The sequence below is a fragment of the Saimiri boliviensis genome, chromosome 4, assembly GCF_048565385.1.
Source record: "Saimiri boliviensis isolate mSaiBol1 chromosome 4, mSaiBol1.pri, whole genome shotgun sequence".
Classification (NCBI taxonomy): domain Eukaryota; kingdom Metazoa; phylum Chordata; class Mammalia; order Primates; family Cebidae; genus Saimiri; species Saimiri boliviensis.
In genome coordinates this window covers 165534538-165553656 of record NC_133452.1, presented here as the reverse complement: position 1 = coordinate 165553656, position 19119 = coordinate 165534538, and the positions used below count along the sequence as shown (strand labels likewise).

The following is a 19119-nucleotide window of genomic DNA, read 5'->3' as shown; positions in this document are numbered from 1 at the left end:
GCAATAGGGACCAGGGATGAATAGAGACAAAGAAAGGAGAATGTGGTAACTAAAAAGGAATTTTCAAAAGCGTAATTTAAAAACAGAAATTAAAAAAAAAATGACCCTAACATGGCTAAGAAGAAAAAAGTGAGATCAGTTCATAAAAGACACATACTCACAACTGGATTAAAGGACTCTAGGATAAAAGTAAAATAACAGAGAAAAGGAGAAGTGTAAAAATAGAGCAGCAGGTACAATATGGGTGTAAAAATATACTTCACACTATGATGCAATCTAGAGATTAATGGCTGCTTTTAATTGGGGAATTGAGAAAAAATAAATACAGAGTAGGACAAACTTTTGTCACGGATATTTTGATTTTCAAATGAAAAACTTGTCTTTTGGGAAAATGTCTTGACATAGATGTTCTTATAATAAATTTATTTTCCATAGTCAAATATAGTATACCAAAGTAAAAGAAAAAATTCTCCATTTTCTTTGGTCATTTAGGCTTACCTGGTTTCAACTTTCCCAAAGTATATAGGAAGAAGAAATATTCATGTTATTTCCTCTGGCTTGGATTGTTATCTAAGAATTTGTGGAAGATTATGTGGTTAATAGAAATAGAAAGTAACAGTACAGTTATGACACTAACGCACCAGAGATCATATAGAAGTAATTACAACAATCTCAACTTGCCAAGAAACAAGCTGATAAGTTCCAAACTCTCTGCATTAGATTCTAGTTTTTTTTTTTTGAAGATTAAAAAAGGTACAAAGCCATGCGATTCCTTTTCTTACAATTTGATTTAAGTGATAGAGTAATGGTGTTGCACTACTTCAGAAAAAGGTAAAATGGAGTAATTGCTATAGGTTAATTAAATTATAGAGAAAAGAGGCAATTGTAATGGAAAAATAATGTTCACATTCCTCCTCTATCTACCTGCCATTTGGGACAATACCCGGTGTTCAGCAGGCTTTCTGGAGCTGTCAACCAAAGCTCCATGGCAAGGATGTCCTTCTGACTCTGGAAAATAACCAAGGCAGATTTGAAAGGTCTTATAGACTCAGATGGGGAAAAAAATGGAGGACTAATTTCTAAGGATCAAAAGTAGTACCTGATAGTTGGCTTAATATGTTTTCTTGCAAAGATCATGGGGCTTGCATGCTCCTTTGTGTAATTAACTAGTGCTGCAGAAGGGAATAGAAGAGTAAATTCTTATGGGAAATCATGCAGTAACATCAGATGATTGGGTATCAAAACTCTTAGGTTTTTTTTAGGTTTTCGTCTGGGCGATAGCTTTTCATATCTTTAAAATTTGAGTTTTTGTTTCAATGGTAAAATATTTGGTGGAGTTTGGTGGGCAAAAAATAAATTTGGCAACATAGCACAAATATGAACAGTACTTGAACACTTCTTTGTTCTTGAATTGAGATTTAGTCAGTTTTCTCAGGAAAGAATATTACAGTTTAATTTATTTATATTTTAATATAATTTCCAACTGAAAATTATATTAAATCCAAAACTGTTCTTTTTGTTGTTGTTGTTTTGCTGTTGACACTCGATTTGTAACTTTTATTTACAGGTTCAATTGGTAAAGTTACTGGAATATATTACATACAAAATAAATACATGAAATTTGATTGATTGATGTTCCCTCAAAACCTCCAAAATGATAATATTGTCTCTAAGGGAAGTTAAGGATTAGAGAGATTTCTTTAGGAGTGGCACATAGCCTAAGAAGAAACGTTGAGCGCATTCGTTGCTGTGAGATGTTAAAGCTTACATTTTCTACAAACCAATGTTATTTGAAATTCATGACTAACTCTAAAATTATTATTTCAGAATCAGAACATATATATGTTATCTGGGTTTAAAATTATATTTCATAAAAATAAGCGTGAAGTAAAAAGGAATGTAAAAATCAAGTATTATGGACAATGAACAAATCACAATAGCTCAATAAGTTTCCAGATAAATTCTGCTCTGTTTTTGAAAACAGAGAAAAATATTTACAACACGTATGTAGAACAGACGGCAAATATTTTTAGTGATCAAAGAGCTTTTTCCAATATATACGTGTTTTTCAAATAAAAAGGATTATGCTTACCTGGACAAGACAAATAGGCAAAGGATAGTGAGATACAATTTACTGAAATTGTAATGCAGATGGTCTTAAAACATGTAATATTTTTTCAACCTAATGTATAATTAAATAAGTACAAATTAACACAACAATCAGTAATTATTTTTCTCATGTCATATTGTACATACTTTTCAGTTGGGTCATATTCAATCTATGATGATAGAGAATGGCACTCTCATAAACTGTGTGAGAATGTAAATTGGTTTTAAATATTTGGAGGATAGTTTTACCAGATTTTTGGAAATTTGGTAAATGCACAAGTCTTTAATCCATTAATTCCACTTTCAGGGATTTACTGTTAGAAATACTTATATAAGTGCAAAAAGAGATATATATATAGCACAGTTAGATTGTGGGTTTAAAAAAAAGGAACAGACTAAATGTTCATTGACTGATTAATGGTTAAGTAAATGTTTGTACATTCATAAATAAAAAGTATAAAGTCACAGAAAAATGTAGTGTATGTGTGTTGATATGGAAGCTAAACAAAAATATATTAAACATATTTTGAGTATATTATATAGTAAATATTTCAAATATATTTTGAATACATTACAATGGTATTAAATACAGAGTAAATAGAAATTGTTAAATAAAACTATATTAGAATTAATAAAATTATTAATATACATATATTAAATATATAAAATGCATTTAACGTTTGAAAAATTGTGTTTCACAATTTCAGGTATAATGCCTCCCCATTTCTAAAATATTAAAATTAACATGCATATGCCAAAATAACTGAAGTTTGAAGGAAGGGGATTTTCAATTAATCCTTTTTATTCTTTCAAAAACTTTTCATATTAAAAAGTGTTTTTTAAATTGGTCCATAATAATTGTACATATTTATGGTGTAGTGTGATACTTTGCTGTGTATAAACTGTATATTGATCAAATCAGGAGACCAGGTGCGGCGGCTCACGTCTGTAATCCCAGCACTTTGGGAGGCTGAGGCGGGCAGATAGCGAGGTCAGAAGTTCGAGACCAACCTGACCAATATTGACAAAACCCCATCTCTACTATAAAAAATTACAAAAATTAGCCAGGTGTGGTGGCATGTACCCGTAGTTCTAGCTATTCAGGAGGCTGAGGCAGGAGAATCTGTTGAAGCCGGGAGGCGGAGGTTGCAGTGAGCCGAGATCGTGCCACTGCTCTCCAGCCTGGGTGACAGAATGAGACTCCATCTCAAAAAAAGTAAATTAATTAAAAAACAGGATATTTAGTCTACTATCACCTCATACATTTATCATTTCTTTGTGGTGAGAACATTCAAAATTCTTCTAGCTATAGAAGACTATACATATTTTAATATATAGAATAATATTTTAACATATGATACAGAGTAGTATTTAATATAGAATATTTTGAAATATACAGTGTGATCTTATTAACTATAAGTGACCCTACTGTGCAAAAGAACTTTAGAATTTACTCCTCTAACTTATTGTAACTTTGTACCAATTGACTGAATGCTCCTCATACTCCCTTCTCCTTAATCCCCCAGTTTCTGGTAACTACTATCCTACTCTAGTCCTATGAGATAGATTTCTTTAGATTGCAAATACGAGTGAAATTGTGTGGTATTTGTCTTTCTGTGCCTGGCTTATTTCAGCTAATGCATGTCCTCCAAGTTCATCTATGTTGCCACAAATGAGAAGATCTCCTTTTTTTCACTGAATAGCATTCCTTTGTGTATATATACCACATTCCTTTATCCATTCATCCATTGATGGGCACTTAGGTTGATTGCATGTCTTGGCTATTGTGAATACTGCTGCAATAAACATAGGCATGCAGATACATCTTACACATACTGATTTGAATTTCTTTGGATATGTATGCAATAGTGGAATTGCTGGATCATATTTTGATTTGATCTAATTTAATTTAATTTTAATCTATTTTCAATGTTTTGAGGAAGCTTGACAGTGTTTTCCATAATTGCTGTACTAATTATATTCCCAACAACAGTGTATAAGAGTTCCCTTTTCTCCACATCCATGCTAGCATTTGTTATTTGTTGTTCATTTAATAGCCATTCTAATCGGGGTGGGGTGATATCTCATTGTGGCTTTGATTTGCATTTCCATCACTATTAGTGATGTTAAGCATTTTTCATAGATCTGTGGGTCATTTATATATCCTCTTTTGAGAAATGTCTTTCAGATCTTTTACCTATTTTAAAGATATGATCAGATAATTAATAATAATTATAATTACTATTGCTATGGAGTGGTTTGAGTTCCTTATATATTCTAGGTATCAACCCCTTATCAGATGCATAGTTTGCAAATATTTTCTCACATTCTATAGGTTACCCCTTTATTCTTTTGATTGTTTCCTTTGCTGTGCAGAAGCTCTTTAGTTTGGTGTAATCTCATTTGTCTGTTTTGGTAGTCTGTGCTTTTGAGGTCTTATCCAAAGATCCTTGCCCACACCAATGTTATAAAGCATTTCTTCTGTTTTTTTTCTAGTAGTTTTGCCATCTTGGGTCTTACATTTAAGTCTTGAGTCCATTCTGAGTTGATTTTTGTATATGGTTAAAGATAGGGGTCTATCTTGCTTAATTTTTTTTTGCATATTAATATACAGCTTTCCTGGCACCATTTATTAAAGAGACTGGCCTTTTCCCAATGTGTATTTGTTGGCACGTTTGTAGAAAATCAGTTGGCTGTAATTGTGCAGATTTATTTCTGGGTTCTCTGTTTTGTAACATTGATTTATATGAATTTTCACACCAGTACCATGCTGTTTTGGTTACTATTGCTTTGTAGTATTTTTTTTTTTTGAGACGGAGTTTCGCTCTTGTTACCCAGGCTGGAGTGCAATGGCGCGATCTCGGCTCACCGCAACCTCCGCCTCCTGGGTTCAGGCAATTCTCCTGCCTCAGCCTCCTGAATAGCTGGGATTACAGGCACGTGCCACCATGCCCAGCTAATTTTTTTGTATATTTAGTAGAGACGGGGTTTCACCATGTTGACCAGGATGGTCTCGATCTCTTGACCTCGTGATCCACCCGCCTCGGCCTCCCAAAGTGCTGGGATTACAGGCTTGAGCCACCGCGCCCGGCCAACTTTGTAGTATATTTTTAAGTCAAGTAGTTTGGTGCCACCAGGTTTGTCCTTCTTGTTCAAAAACTTCAGAATCACAGTTCAAGGTGGCTTTGGCTATTTGGTTTTTCTTTTTTGGTATGTGTGGATTCACATGAATTAAGGGATTTTTTTTTTAATGTGAAGCATATCATTGCTATTTTGATTGCATTGAATCTATAGATTGCTTTGGGTATCATAGACATTTAAACAATGTTAATTATTTTAATCCATGAACATGGATATCTTTTATTTGTATACCTTTAATTTATTTCAACAATGTTTTATAGTTTTTATTGTAGTGATCTTTCACCTCCTTGGTGAAATTTATTTCTGGGTGTCTTTTTTTGATAGTGATTATAAATGCGATTTCTTTCTTGATTTTTTTCCAGATAGTGTGTTATTGGCCTATAGATACACTACTGATTTTTGGGTGCTGATTTTGTATATTGCAACTTTACTGAATTAGTTTATTGGTTCTGACAGTTTTTTGGGTGGTGTCTTTAGGGTTTTCTATATATAAGATCATGTCATCTGTTCAGGGACAATTCGGGTTTCTCCTTTCCAATTTGTATGGTTTTATTTCTCTCTCTTGCCTACTTGCTCTGATTAGCACTTCAGCACTATGTTGAATAAATTGCTAAAAATGGGCATCCTTATATTTTTCCAAATCTTAGAGGCAAAGCTTTCAACTTTTCCTATTCAGTATGATGTTAGCTGTCGGTTTGTCATATATGGACTTTATTGTGTTGAGGTATGTCCCTATGTTGAGGTACACCTGGTTTGAGAGTTTTTATCATAAAGCCTGTTGAATTTTATCAAATGCCTTTTCTTTGTTATGTGGTTTTTGTCCTTAATTCAGCTAACATGATATATCATGTTTATTGATTTGTGTATGATGAACCATCCTTGCAACACTAGGACAAATTTAACTTGATCATAGTGAATGATCTTTCTAATGTGCTATTGAATTTGGTTTGCTATATTTTTTGAGAGTTTTTGCATCTATGTTCATTAGGGATACTGGCCTGGAGTTTTCTTGTTTTGTTGAGTTTTGTATGGTTTTGGTATAAGAGTAACAATGGCCTTGTAGAATGAGTTTGGAAGAAATTCTTCCTCTTCAATTTCTAAAATACTATAATTTACATAAATATGTGAAGATAACTGAAGTTTCAAAGAAGTGAATTTTTAATTTTCTTTGCCTATTCTTCTTAAAATAAAAAAGTTAACATATAACCATATGAAAATGTAATATATAATTCTGACTGTATGTTACTTTGACATTTAAAAGAGTTAGATAAATTTTGAAAGCAAATTTTAAAAATTAAACTTGTTTAATTTCATTTGTTTTTTTTAACGTTTTCTGTGTCTTCTAAGTTTAAAAAAAAAAAATACTCAACCCACTAGCTCATTTAGCAGTTGACTTAGTGTCCCTGATAGTTAAGTTCTGAAGGAGTTGAGAAAAGAAAGATGAATTATAGATTGGAGAAAGTAAAGAATGATAAATGTTTAGATTTATTGATAAAAGTAGTTTTTCTTAGACCATTTTTTTTTCTTCTGAAATTGAAAGACAGCTATATTTACTCATGTGATTCTCTCTGCATAACTGAACAATCTTAAGGGATTCTGAGTGATGACATCAATGGGTAATACTTAAAACTAGAGCAAGCAGGAAAATGATTTTCAACTTCTGCAATTCTTTATAAAAGTTGGAAGGAAGAACAAGACCCTAGAGATCTAATTATAATAATTATTAGAATTAAGCTACCAACAGCAATGATCTTGTTTTCTCCATGTGCACAGGGATCCACCTCTTGGGAGAGGAGAACTGATTAACATGTTCTTCCTATGCTGCATGCAGCTATTAAAAAGTTTCAAATGAGTTTTGTTATAATCCATAAAATGGGATACTCTCTGGGGTTATCTGACTTAGAAAACAGTCAGTTAAGGACTGATTACAGTGGAAAGCTAAAGTGAGTCGGCTCCTGTCGCTGTTGTCTTCCCTTTCTTTACAGTTGCATCTAAGAGTTTTTCAGCAGCCCCGGGGATTTACCCAATACTATTATTCACGCCATCAAATCTGAAACTTTCCCAGTATAACTCAGATAATCATCCCCTCACTTCTAGGTGGCATTTTGATGAGTAGAGATTTAGTGAGAGTACCTAGGAGAACTATTCTCTATCAGTGACTTTTTTGTTCTGTACTTATCCTTCAGGAATAATTCCCATAAAATCTTATAATGTAGAATGACTCTGGGATATGCAATATATTTCTTTCTATTCATTAAACATTTTCAGGCACTGTGAAAGACGCTTGGGATATAAATAAATGTTACATATGTGCCCTCCAAAATCTCACAATCCAGAGAAAGATAAGAATGAGGAAGTTACAATATTGTGTCAAAATTACTATCTTATCCAAGACAGTGAAAAAGATAAACATTGGATAATTTATTCTATTATGTTTGTTAACTGTTTATCTTTCCACTCTATGATCCTTTCATTTCCATTAAGTATTGTGTGTTTACTGCTATATTACCCTATGTGTAATACCTTCTCTTAAGTATGAGTTACTCTTATTGATGGAGGCAGGAGGCAAAGAGGTTTCTAGGTGGGAAGGGGTGGGTCCACAGTGAGGCCCAACTTTCAAGCCAAGGAGGGCCTGAAGCCAGGGGGCTGGGCTGCCAGTTCTAGATGGAGTCCAGGGCATAGAGGATGAAATTCCTTGATTTTTTTGGCCAATCAGATGGTGCTTTTTCCAGACTCACCCGTGAACCAATCAGCATGCACTTTCTCCATAGACCAATTCTCCTGCCCATTGATCAATCAGCAGGTACTTCCTCCTTTTCAAGGATGGGCTTAGAATAAACTTCCTGGGGTTTATAGATAACTACCGTGCCATACTGTCAGGGGAATTTGACCCTGATCAGCAGGAGGAAGCAGGACTGATTTTCGACAATGTGGCCACAGAATAATTCATGTGGAGCATAGGAGATCCACTTGGCTACCTGCCTCCTGTATTCCATTGTAACATGAATAGACAGATGCAGCGACTTCAGACTGAGAAGGCCATGATTACCAAGGGTTCAGACCTTTAGAAATGAAGGTTTGGGTCACAATCCCAGGTCAGCAACCAAGACCCTTCAAGATGCTAGATGAGAGTGGGGGAGACTGGAAAAGATAACTAGAAGATACCCTTGTGAATTTCCACTCAGAAAGAGAAGTCCGTGAGTATCATGGGAGATCTACTTCACTAACATGAGGGGAGAAAATTATCTATGTGAGTCATGGAATGAATTGCAGTGATCAGAAATTTGATGTACTATTCTGCGTCTCACAAGAAATGAATGAAATTTTCTGCCACTCTGCATCCTTGCTAGCAATTGGTATTTTCAATATTTTATATTTTAGCCCATTCTAATAAGAATGTGGTGGTATCTCCCTGTTTTTTTATTTGCAATTTTCTAATAAAAAATAATATTGACTCTCTTTTTAAATGCTTATTTGCCATTTGTATGTTTTCTTTGTTAAAGTATCTGTTCAGATACTTTGCTCAGTTTTTAATTGGTTTACTTGTTTTCTTATTGTTGAGTTTTGGGAGCTCTTCGTATATATTATACACACACACACACACACACACACACACACACACAGAGTTTTTTTTTGTTTTTTGTTTTTAATGTGAAAAGGCTGTACTTGCAGAAGACCAGGAATTTAATTGAACAGGCTAACTCTTCAGATGACTCCTCCTTCTCATCTTTCTTTTCTGCTGCAGCAGGGGTAGAACCACCAGCAGCAGATGCAGAGCCCAAAGAAGCAGAGATGGCCACAGCCCCACCAGCAGGCACACTGGCAAGCTCATCAATACCTTGGGCAATGATATCTTTAATATTTTTTTCCATTCGGCTCACTGATAACCTTGTTTAGTCAGTCATCAACTGTCTCCATGCTTACTCTGTACAGGATCTTCTTGATGTCCTTGGCACTGGGGAAGGTGTTGCTCTCAAGGGCAGCCAATAGGTAGGAAGTGAGACAACATCTCAGTGGCAGTGGCAGCAGCAGAGGAGGGGCCTCATAGGTCGTGATATGTATGTTTTGCAAATATTTTCTCCCAGTCTGTGACTTATCTTTTCTGCATCTCTGGAAATAAAGCTAAGGCACAGAACAAACAAACTTAAATGGTCTATCCAAGAGAAACTACTAAATTTTGGTAAGCTAGTCCGGGTCTATGATATTTTTACTTGGGAATCACAAGCTCAGTGACATCGTATTCAAACTCTGGCAGCCTTGCAGCCAATAGAGAGGTTTGACCTCTTTTGGAGCTCTGTTAAAAGAAGTAAAAGTCATGTTCACCAAAAACTATAAGACATTGTAGAAAGAAATGAAAGATTTAAATAAATGGAAAGTCATCCCATGTGCATGTGTTGAAAAACAATATTAAGATGACAAAACTCCCCAAATTGATCTATAGATCCAACACAATTTCTAAAAAAATCACAGTTGGCCTTTTTATTTTTTGTTTTTGCAGAAATTGACAAGCTGAACTTAAAATTAATATAGAAATGCAAGAGACAAAATAGTCAAAGCAATGTTAATAATGAATAACAAAGCTGAAGGACTCACACTTCCCAATTTCAAAACTTGCTACAAAACTATAGCTATAAAGAAAGCATGGTACTGGCATAAAGATAGAAATATGAATCAATGGAATAAATTGAAAGTCCAGAAATAAACTCTCAGATTTATGGTCAATGGATTTTTGACAAGGTTGCCAGGATACTTTACTGGGGAAAGGATACTCTGTTCAACAAATGATGCTGGGACAAGCATCAAGTAGATATGCATATCTAAAAAGATGATGTTGAATTCCTTCCTCACACCATACATAAAAATTAACTTAAATGGATCATAGATCTAAATGTATGTAGAGGCTGAACTATAAGACCCTAGAAGAAAACCCAGGTAAAAATCTTTATGGTCTTGGTTTACATAGTAGTTTCCTAGATACAATACTTAAAGATAAATTGGACTTCATCAAAATTTAAAAACTTTTGTGCTTCAAAGGACACCATCAAGAAATTGAAAATACAGAATAGGAGAATATCTTTGCAAATTATATCTTCAAAAAAGTACTTGTACCCAAAATATGTAAAGAGCTTCTATAACTCAATAATAAAGAGACAAATAACTTAACTTAAAAAATGGGCAAATGATTTGAATACACATTTCTCCAGAGAAGATACACAAATGGCCAATAAACACATGCAAAGATGTTCAATATCAAAAAAAGAAACGGAAAAAAAAAAGACGTTCAATATCATTAGTCATTAGGGAAATAAAAACAAAACCACAAGATAGTGCTTTGCAACCAACAGCATGTTTATAATAAAGAAGAAAGACAATACCAAAGTGTTTTCAGTAAAGTGGAAACAGTATCCTCTTATGTTGTTGGTGATAATTAAAATAGAATAGCTGCTTTGGAAAACATAGTGGCTGGGTACAGTGGCTCACACCTGTAAACCCAGCACTTTGGGAGGCTGAGGCGGGCAGATTAGCTGACGTCAGGAGTTTGAGACCAGCTTGGCTAACATGACAAAACCTTGTCTCTGCTAAAAACACAAAAATTAGCCAGGCATGGTGGCAAGTGCCTGTAATCCCAGCTACTCAGGAGGCTGAGGCAGGAGAAGTGCTTGAACCTGGGAGGCGGAGGTTGAAATGAGTTGATTGCCCCACTGCATTCCAGCCTGGGTGACAGAGTGAGAGTCTTTCTCAGAAAAAAAAAAAAAAAAAAAAAAAAGAATTAACCATAGTGTTATCATATGACCCAGCAATTTCACACATATGTAGAATATATACCTAAGAGAAATGAAAACATATGTCCACACAAAATGTATACACAAATGTTAATAGTGACATTATTCATAAAAGCCAAAAAGTAGAAACAACTGAAATTTTCATCAGCTGATGAATGGATAAACGAAATTAAGTATATCCATGCAATGGAATATTATTTGGCAATAAAAAAATGAAGTACTGAAACATGTTACAACATGAAAAGGCCTTGAAAACATGTTAAGTGGAAGAAGCCAGTCACTAAAGACCATATATTTTATGACTCTGTGTATATGAAATGTCTAGAATAGGCTAATCTATAGATATAAAAAGTAGACTAATTGTTGCCAATGGCTTGGGTTGGAAGTGAAGAGCAGGGGAAATGGAAAGTGACTGCTAAGATACACAAGGTTTCTTTGGGAACAATTTCTAAAATTCAACTGTGATGATAATTACAGAATTTTTTGAATGTACTTGAAAACCACTGAAGTGTACTTCTTATTTTATTTTTGAGAGAGAGTCTTGCTCTGTCATCCAGGCTGGAGTGCAGTGGTGAAATCAGGGCTCACTGCAGCTTCGACCTCCTTGGGCTCAAGTAATCCTCCCACCTCAGCCTCTCAAAGTGCTGTGATTACAGGCATGAGCCACCGCACCTGGCCTGAACTGTACTTTTAAGTGAATATGTTTTATGGTATGTAAATTATATCTCAGTGAAGTTGTTAAAAATGAAACATGCCTGAACCCAGCAGGCAGAGGTTGCAGTGAGCAGAGATTTCACCACTGCACTCCAGCCTGGGCAGCAGAGCAAGACTCTGACAAAAAAATAAAGAAACACAAAGCTACAGATTAAGAGAAGATAATTGTTAAATATGTGTCTGATAAAGACTGTGTCTTTACATATAAAAATACTCTTGATAATATGACAATTCATTTGATAAATGCTCAAAATATTTGAATATATTTTTTACAAAAGGAGCTATATAAATGGCTAATAAGAGCATGAGAATATGGTCAACATCATTAATCACTTGGAAAAGGCTAATTAAATGCATAATGAGATATTACTACACATACTCTAGAATGACTATAATCCAAAAGGCTGAAAAGATGTGTTATTTAGGATGGGGAGAAATTAAAAACCTCATGTGTTGCTGGAGGGAATGTAAAATGGTGTAATCACTTTAGAAAATAGTTTGTTAAAGATTTATACATGGATTTGCCATACAACCTAGCATTTTTCTACTCCTAGATGTTTGCTCATGAAAAACAAAACTATATCTACGTAAAAATTGTCTATGCATTTTCATATAAACATTACTCAAAATAACCAAACTGGAAACAATCATAAAGTACAGCTGGTGAACAACTGTATAAATTTACTAAAAGTCAGAAAACAATAAAAAGTAAGTTAGTGTTATTCTGCTTAATCAGAGGATAATAGGCTATATAGCTTCAGCCTATGAATGTCTATAGATAGCTGTTCATCCCACTCTTTCATTAAACATTCCAATACATTAGAACTTTTGGCTCCAGACAGTTATTTTGTTCCTAAATTATATTCCTTCCTTATTTGTACTCACAGAATCTCTGGGTTAGAAATCATCATATAAGTCATGTAATCCAACCATCCTTCCAATATCTGAATACCATATGAAGTATTTCCACAAAATGATATACTTGAATAACTGTTGCTAAAGAAATTTTATTTTTTAAATATTTATTTATTTATTTATTTGCGATGGAGTCTTGCTTTTTTTGACCAGGCTGGAGTGCAGCAGCACAATCTCGGCTCACTGCAATATCTGACTCCTGGGTTCAAGCAATTCTCCTACTATGGCCTCCTGAGTAGCTGGGACTACAGGTGTGTGCCACTGTGCTTGGCTAATTTTTTTGTTTTTAGTAGAGATGGGGTTTCACCATGTTGGCCAGGCTGGTCTCAAACTCCTAACCTCAAGTGATCCTCCTGCCTCGGCCTCCCAAAGCGCTGGGATAACAGGCATGAGTCCTTGCACCTGGCCAGGAAACTTTTATTATTCCTGAAGCCAAATCATTCCATTTTTTTTTTATTACATTTTAGGTTTTGGGGTACATGTGGAAATCATTCCATTTTTATCTTTTACTGACTGTGAGCAAGTTCTTCCATACAACCAGTATTGTCTCCATGTACTTCTTACTAGTTCTTTTTATTTTAGAAACCACACAAATAAAGTCTAATTCCTTTTCTATATGGCATTTTCCCAAATGTTTCAATTTATCTGTCATTTCTGTTTCACATTTTGTTTCTCTGGACCTCAGTGGAAATGATTGTCGTGGATGCAATTTATTATAAAAATTCCCTATAAGGATAGGTGTATCTGTTATAAGGATTATTAATTATGAGTTGAAATGAATTCAGTAATCTCCATGTGGTACCATGAATATATATCCTTAGTTCTATCATTATGAGAGTCACTGCCAATTTTATAATTTCTACTATTACATAGAATATAGCATGTAGTAAAAGTTTTTGAGCATTGATGTTCAATTTTATTTTTTACTTTTTTAGAGATGGGTCTATTGCCCAGGCTGTCCTTGACTCTTGGGCTCCAGTGATTCTCCTGCCTTAGCCTCCAAAATATAATGTTCAGTTTTATTCCCTAGATTTAGTTTACCATTCCTTGTTGTACCTGATTGTTCTTATATTTAAATATTTATGTTCTATTACAATAAAAACTCTTTTTGAGTAATTTCCATTAATCAACTTTTGAGTGAGGATATAGAAATAGATATCAACAAATAGAACTCTACTATTTTCTGATTATTCTCGATGTCATAAAATATATATAATAAAAAACTTTATAAAAATTAGCTTTATTAAAATGAGCTATGTGGAGAAATTACAACCCTTTTGCCAGTTGGTGAGAATGAAAAATGATGCCACCATGGTGGGAAACAGTATAGCATTTTGTCAAAAAATTAAAAGTAGAATTACCATGTGATATAGCAATTCCACTTCTGGGTATATACCCAAAAGAACTGAAAGCAGGAACTCAGACAGATATTTATATACCCACATTCATAGCAGTATTAGTCAACATAGCCAAAAGGGGAAAGCAACTCAAGTACCTGTCAACAGATGAATAGATAAACCAAATGTGGTATATACATACACTACAATATTATTCAGTGTTAAAAAGGGAGAAAATTCTGACACATGCTAAAACATGGATGAAACCTAAAGACATTATACTAAGTGAAATAAGTCACAAAGAAAAAAATGGTCTATGATTTCTCTTATATGAGGTATCTAGAGTATTCAAAATCATAGACAGAAAATACTATAGTGGTTGCCAGGGGCTGGTGGGGACAGGATATGGAATATGGGTAGTTATTGTTTAATGGGTATGGAGTTTTGGATTCAGGAGATGAAAAAGTGCTGGAGGTGGATGTACAATGTGAAGGTACTTAATGCCACTGGCTGTACACTTAACGGTTAAACTAGCTAATTTTATGTATATTTTATTACATGTAAAAAAAAATCCAAAATACATTCTCCTTAAAAATGGTTTATATTAGAAAAATAAATTTCTCAGAATTGCAAAATAGGAGAGATAGTTTAATACGTCTTGTTCTAAATGAATCATTAATATATTTTTGTTATTCTCAAGGTAACTGATAATAGCTTAGTTATAGTAATTACCAGTATAAAATTGTACACCAGCACACTACTATAAATACTAGTTAAAAACAAATCTATAATCATAAAATTAATTAAATCAATTGGACTTTCATTCTAAAGATTGACTATTTCAATTTCTGGAATTCTGATTTCTCTTCTATGTCTTCATAATTCACCAAACTACACTGACATTAGCTTTGAGATACACATTTGTCTCCAGTAATTAGATCAGTCATTTGTTTACACCTTTAGCAATGAATTAATTTTCAGTGAGAAAAGTATTGTCTTAAGCTTTCAATATCCTTTAGCAGTATTTTGCTTCCATTTATGCTTTTTATGATAATTATTCACATTAGGAGAGAAAACTGAAGTCAGAACTTGGCAAACCAGATTTATTTCTCCGTTAACATTTTATTATGGCAAAAGTACATGGAGTTACTGTAGGTTTTAATAAAAAACATGATAAATATATTTTAAGCTATTGTATCTTCTACATGCATATGTTGGTAGAAGAAAGCAATGGATAAAGTAGGGTGGCAAGGTTGTTAAATTATTATATGTAAATGAATCACTCAACAACCAAAAGAATCAACTAGTGATGTAAATGCATGCTACTTCTTCAGCACTACGATGACTTCTAAAGGTGATACGGTAAAATGTGTGGTATAGTTTTTATACCCTCAAGAATAAAATATAATTAGACTAATATTATGCAAGAAAAAAGTACTAAACAAGAAAACTTTGGAAATCATTACAAAATCTGCGATTTTGAAATCTAAGCTGTAAGTGCTTTAGGATTTAAGAGAACAGTAGATAATACTGAGAGTTGGAATAATTATGAAAAAAAAATCAAGTAAAAGATCTAGGGTTTGATTTGCAAAGGAAATAAAAAGGGTGCTTTCATATTAGGAAAAACATGAGTACAGAAACGTGCTAAGAAAATGGAAAGTCTGGTTATAATTTTAGAATAAATATTATAGATTTCCTTATGCCTGTGTGGTAATAAAAAATTTAAAACTAGAATTACTAACCTCAGATCCAAATTTAAAGTGTTGGGGTGTGAGAGTTTCAGTGAGCCTCCTTTAACTAGTGTGTGTGTGTGTGTGTGTGTATGTGTGTGTGTGTGTGTGAGAGAGAGAGAGAGATTGGAGAAAGAATTTCTGGCTTTTCTAAAAGTTTAAGTTACACTGAATTGCACAAACATTGATGTAAAGTTTGACAAACCTTGAAGATGTTATAATTACAGTTTTTGGTGACTTGGAAGGTCAATTCTGGGGGTTTGTTCAGTGATGAAAACATTTAGGCAACAGAAACAAATATAGCTCTTTGTCAAACAAATTTTATTTGAGGAAGATTACAATTGTTCTCTACAGTAACGGCAAAAATAGAGCAACTTGCAGAGAAGTTAGTAAGTTAAGTAAACATTTTGTCTTTGGCAAAGCTTGTCATTTGCATATTTCTTATCTCTTGATTAAGAAGACTCTTGCAGCCAACCTTTTAAAGGCTTCCTTTACCTCTTTGTTCCTAAGTGTATATATAAGGGGATTCAGCATGGGTGCAATGATTCCATAGAAGAGAGAAACCATCTTTCCCCGGTCCTTGGAGCTGGGTGAAGGTGGTTGCAGGTACATGGAGGTAGCTGTACCATAAAAAAGTGACACCACAATTAGATGGGAGCCACATGTCCCAAATGCTTTTCGTCTGCCTTCAGCAGACTGTATTCTCAACACTGCTCGGACTATAAAAGCATATGATGTAAGGATGAGTGTCAGGGGTATTAGATGGAATAGCACACTGACAAGGAATAGTTCGGCCTCATTTGCTGTTGTGTCAACACAGGACAACTTGAGCAATGCAGGGACTTCACAGAGAAAGTGATCTATCACATAGGGGTCACAGAGTGGCAGCTGGAGAGTCAGGGTAGACAGCCACACTGAGTTACCAAAACCAGTAATCCAGGATGCAGCTGCCAGCTGGAGGCAGAGCGCCTGGTGCATAAGAACCGAGTAGTGGAGAGGCCGACAAATAGCTACAAACCTATCAAGGGACATGACGGCCAGGAGAAGACATTCAGTAGCCCCCAAGGCCAGAAATATGAAAAGCTGGGCCACACAGCCCCCATAACTGATCACTTTCCTGATGCTGCATAAATTAACTAGCATTTGTGGGACTGTACATGTGGTGTAGCAAAGATCCAGGAGTGATAGATTGGTAAGAAAAAAATACATGGGGGTGTGGAGTTTGGAGTCCAAGCGTGACACTAGAATAATGGTCAGATTGCCGAAGATGGTCACGATGTAAGAAATCAACAAGATCACAAAGAGTGGAAATTCCAGCCAAGGTCGATCTGAGAAACCCAGCAGGATAAACTCCTGCATGATGCTCTCATTTACCCAATTCATGATTCGTGTTTCAATTCTTGGTTTCCTGAAACAGAAAAATTCAGGAAGTTAATTAACATATGTTTGTTAACTATTTTAGTTACTTATAGTCATTTTACTACCTGTTTGAAGATATTTACAGAACTGATATTGCTTGTTTTATAACATGAAAAATATACAGTTGAAAGTACTTATAATTACCAAGTATTTCTGAAATTGAATCTATGTCTGTATCATCACTGCAAAAGTGAAAGCTAAAATTTAAAAAGATTCCTGATTTAAACAACTTTCACAAAATGTGTTCTTTAATTTTTTGTAATTTGGTTAATCTTTGTAGTACTTTCCACATAGATAGCTATTATTAGATTCAGTCATAATCCCTAACACATTATTTTTTTCACTCTAATTTCTCAATGTTAAGGAGACTGCTTTGTCATTTGAAATATTTTGGTAGTTTCTTAAATTTTTTTAATTTCAATAGGTTTTGGGGGAGCAGACGGTGTTTGGTTACTTGAATAAGTTCTCTAGCAGTGATTTCTCAGATTTTGGTACACCCATTACCAGTCATGTACACTGTACTCAATGTGTAGTCTTTCATCCTTCAGCTCCCTCCCGCCCTTTCCCCCAAGCCCCCAAAGCCCACTGTATCATTCGTATGCCTTTGCATCCTCATAGCTTAGTTCCCACTTATGAGTGAGAAAATACGATGTGAAACAATTAAAATTATTTAGACCACCTCAAAAATTCTGTGTATAAGCTCTAGCAAGCTATTAGACACATTTCAAAGAAACATCTTTTGCTTTTTAGGACCTTATCAAATTGGAATGAAAAGACATTAGTAGCATGGAATTTGGAGGCAGACAAGTCTGGGTCCACATAAGTCATTAGTTATATCCTCCTGGGAATATTTCTCATTCTCTGTGAGCTTCAAGCTCCTCATCCATAAAATAAGTATAATAATGCCTTCCTGGGATAGTGGTACAAGGCGTAGACAAAAGGAACTGTAGTCATCCTCTGATGCTCAGAGGAAAATTATATATGATTTTCAGAACTCTAAATGTCCTAGGGTTGCCAATAAAAAATGGCCCTGTGAGTTAAAATTTATCTTATTCCCTCCAAAGCTCCAATACCAGCAACTTTGACAACAGAGGTAATAGTAACTATCTGATGTGAAGTATAAATGTCATCTTTAATGTAAACTGACTGGCATAATGCCACACAGCAATGTGGATGAAAGTATCATATGGTACAGGAACTCTGCGACTTTCAGGGCAGAGGCTGTTCAGAGCCCTAAATTTACCAGGTACTAATATAAGTCAAAGCTACCAGTTGAAAATTTCCAGTCATCTATCTTACTAATGCCAACTTCTATTATTTTATTATTATTTTGTTAGTGTAAAAATGTAAATTTAAGGATAGGATCATAAATTTTAAATTATTATTAAATGTGTGTTTTAATTTTTCTCACTTATTCTACAGTTTTCAGTATGGAATGGGAGGGGATGCATTTATAGTCTCTCAAGTCCTAGTGCTATGCAGCTGCAGTAAAATTAGGTATGTGGTACAGATATAAATTCGGATATAGATATAAATGTACAAAATTACTCAATCCTCAAGGAAAAAACCAAGTTTCTGAACATGTATTTAGCATGCTTTCATGTTTATGTAAGGGAATGTAAGATATTGGTCAGTATTCATATATGTATAAAATTACCTGAAATTACACAAAAGTGGTAAAAGTTGTTACTTCTCGAGAATGGAAATTGAAAGAGAGACAAAATCAGATTTTAATATTTAACTTTATAATTGATCTTTCTAATTTTTAACAAATACTATAATGCTTTTTATTAATAATAAAAATTATGTATTACATAACAACTTTAAGTGAGAACACATTCATACTCTATGTTTTACTATAAAGACAAGCACTGCTTTAGACTTCAATACTGTAAAAATTCCTACATGAATTTAGGCTTTTACCTCTTAACAGATTTTAAAAACAGAATCTACATTAATCTACGTGGGCAT

At 34.2% G+C, this 19119-nt stretch overlaps 2 protein-coding genes across 2 annotated transcripts in view; one reads left to right on the top strand and one right to left on the bottom strand.

The window, feature by feature from the left end:
* The window catches only part of LOC101038647 (olfactory receptor 2B2), a 147495-nt gene that overhangs the window by 79618 nt on the left and 48758 nt on the right, over positions 1-19119 (top strand). The gene's annotated exons all lie outside the window — the stretch shown is intronic.
* LOC101038336 (olfactory receptor 2B6) lies at positions 16140-17112 on the bottom strand. The gene has a single exon (XM_003944728.4). It carries the CDS (start codon positions 17110-17112, stop codon positions 16171-16173), a length of 942 nt encoding a protein of 313 aa, XP_003944777.1. The 3' UTR covers positions 16140-16170.

Coding starts and splice junctions, on each gene's coding strand:
- LOC101038336 (XM_003944728.4), bottom strand. CDS start 17,112: ATGAATTGGGTAAATGAGAGCATCATGCAGGAGTTTATCCTGCTGGGT.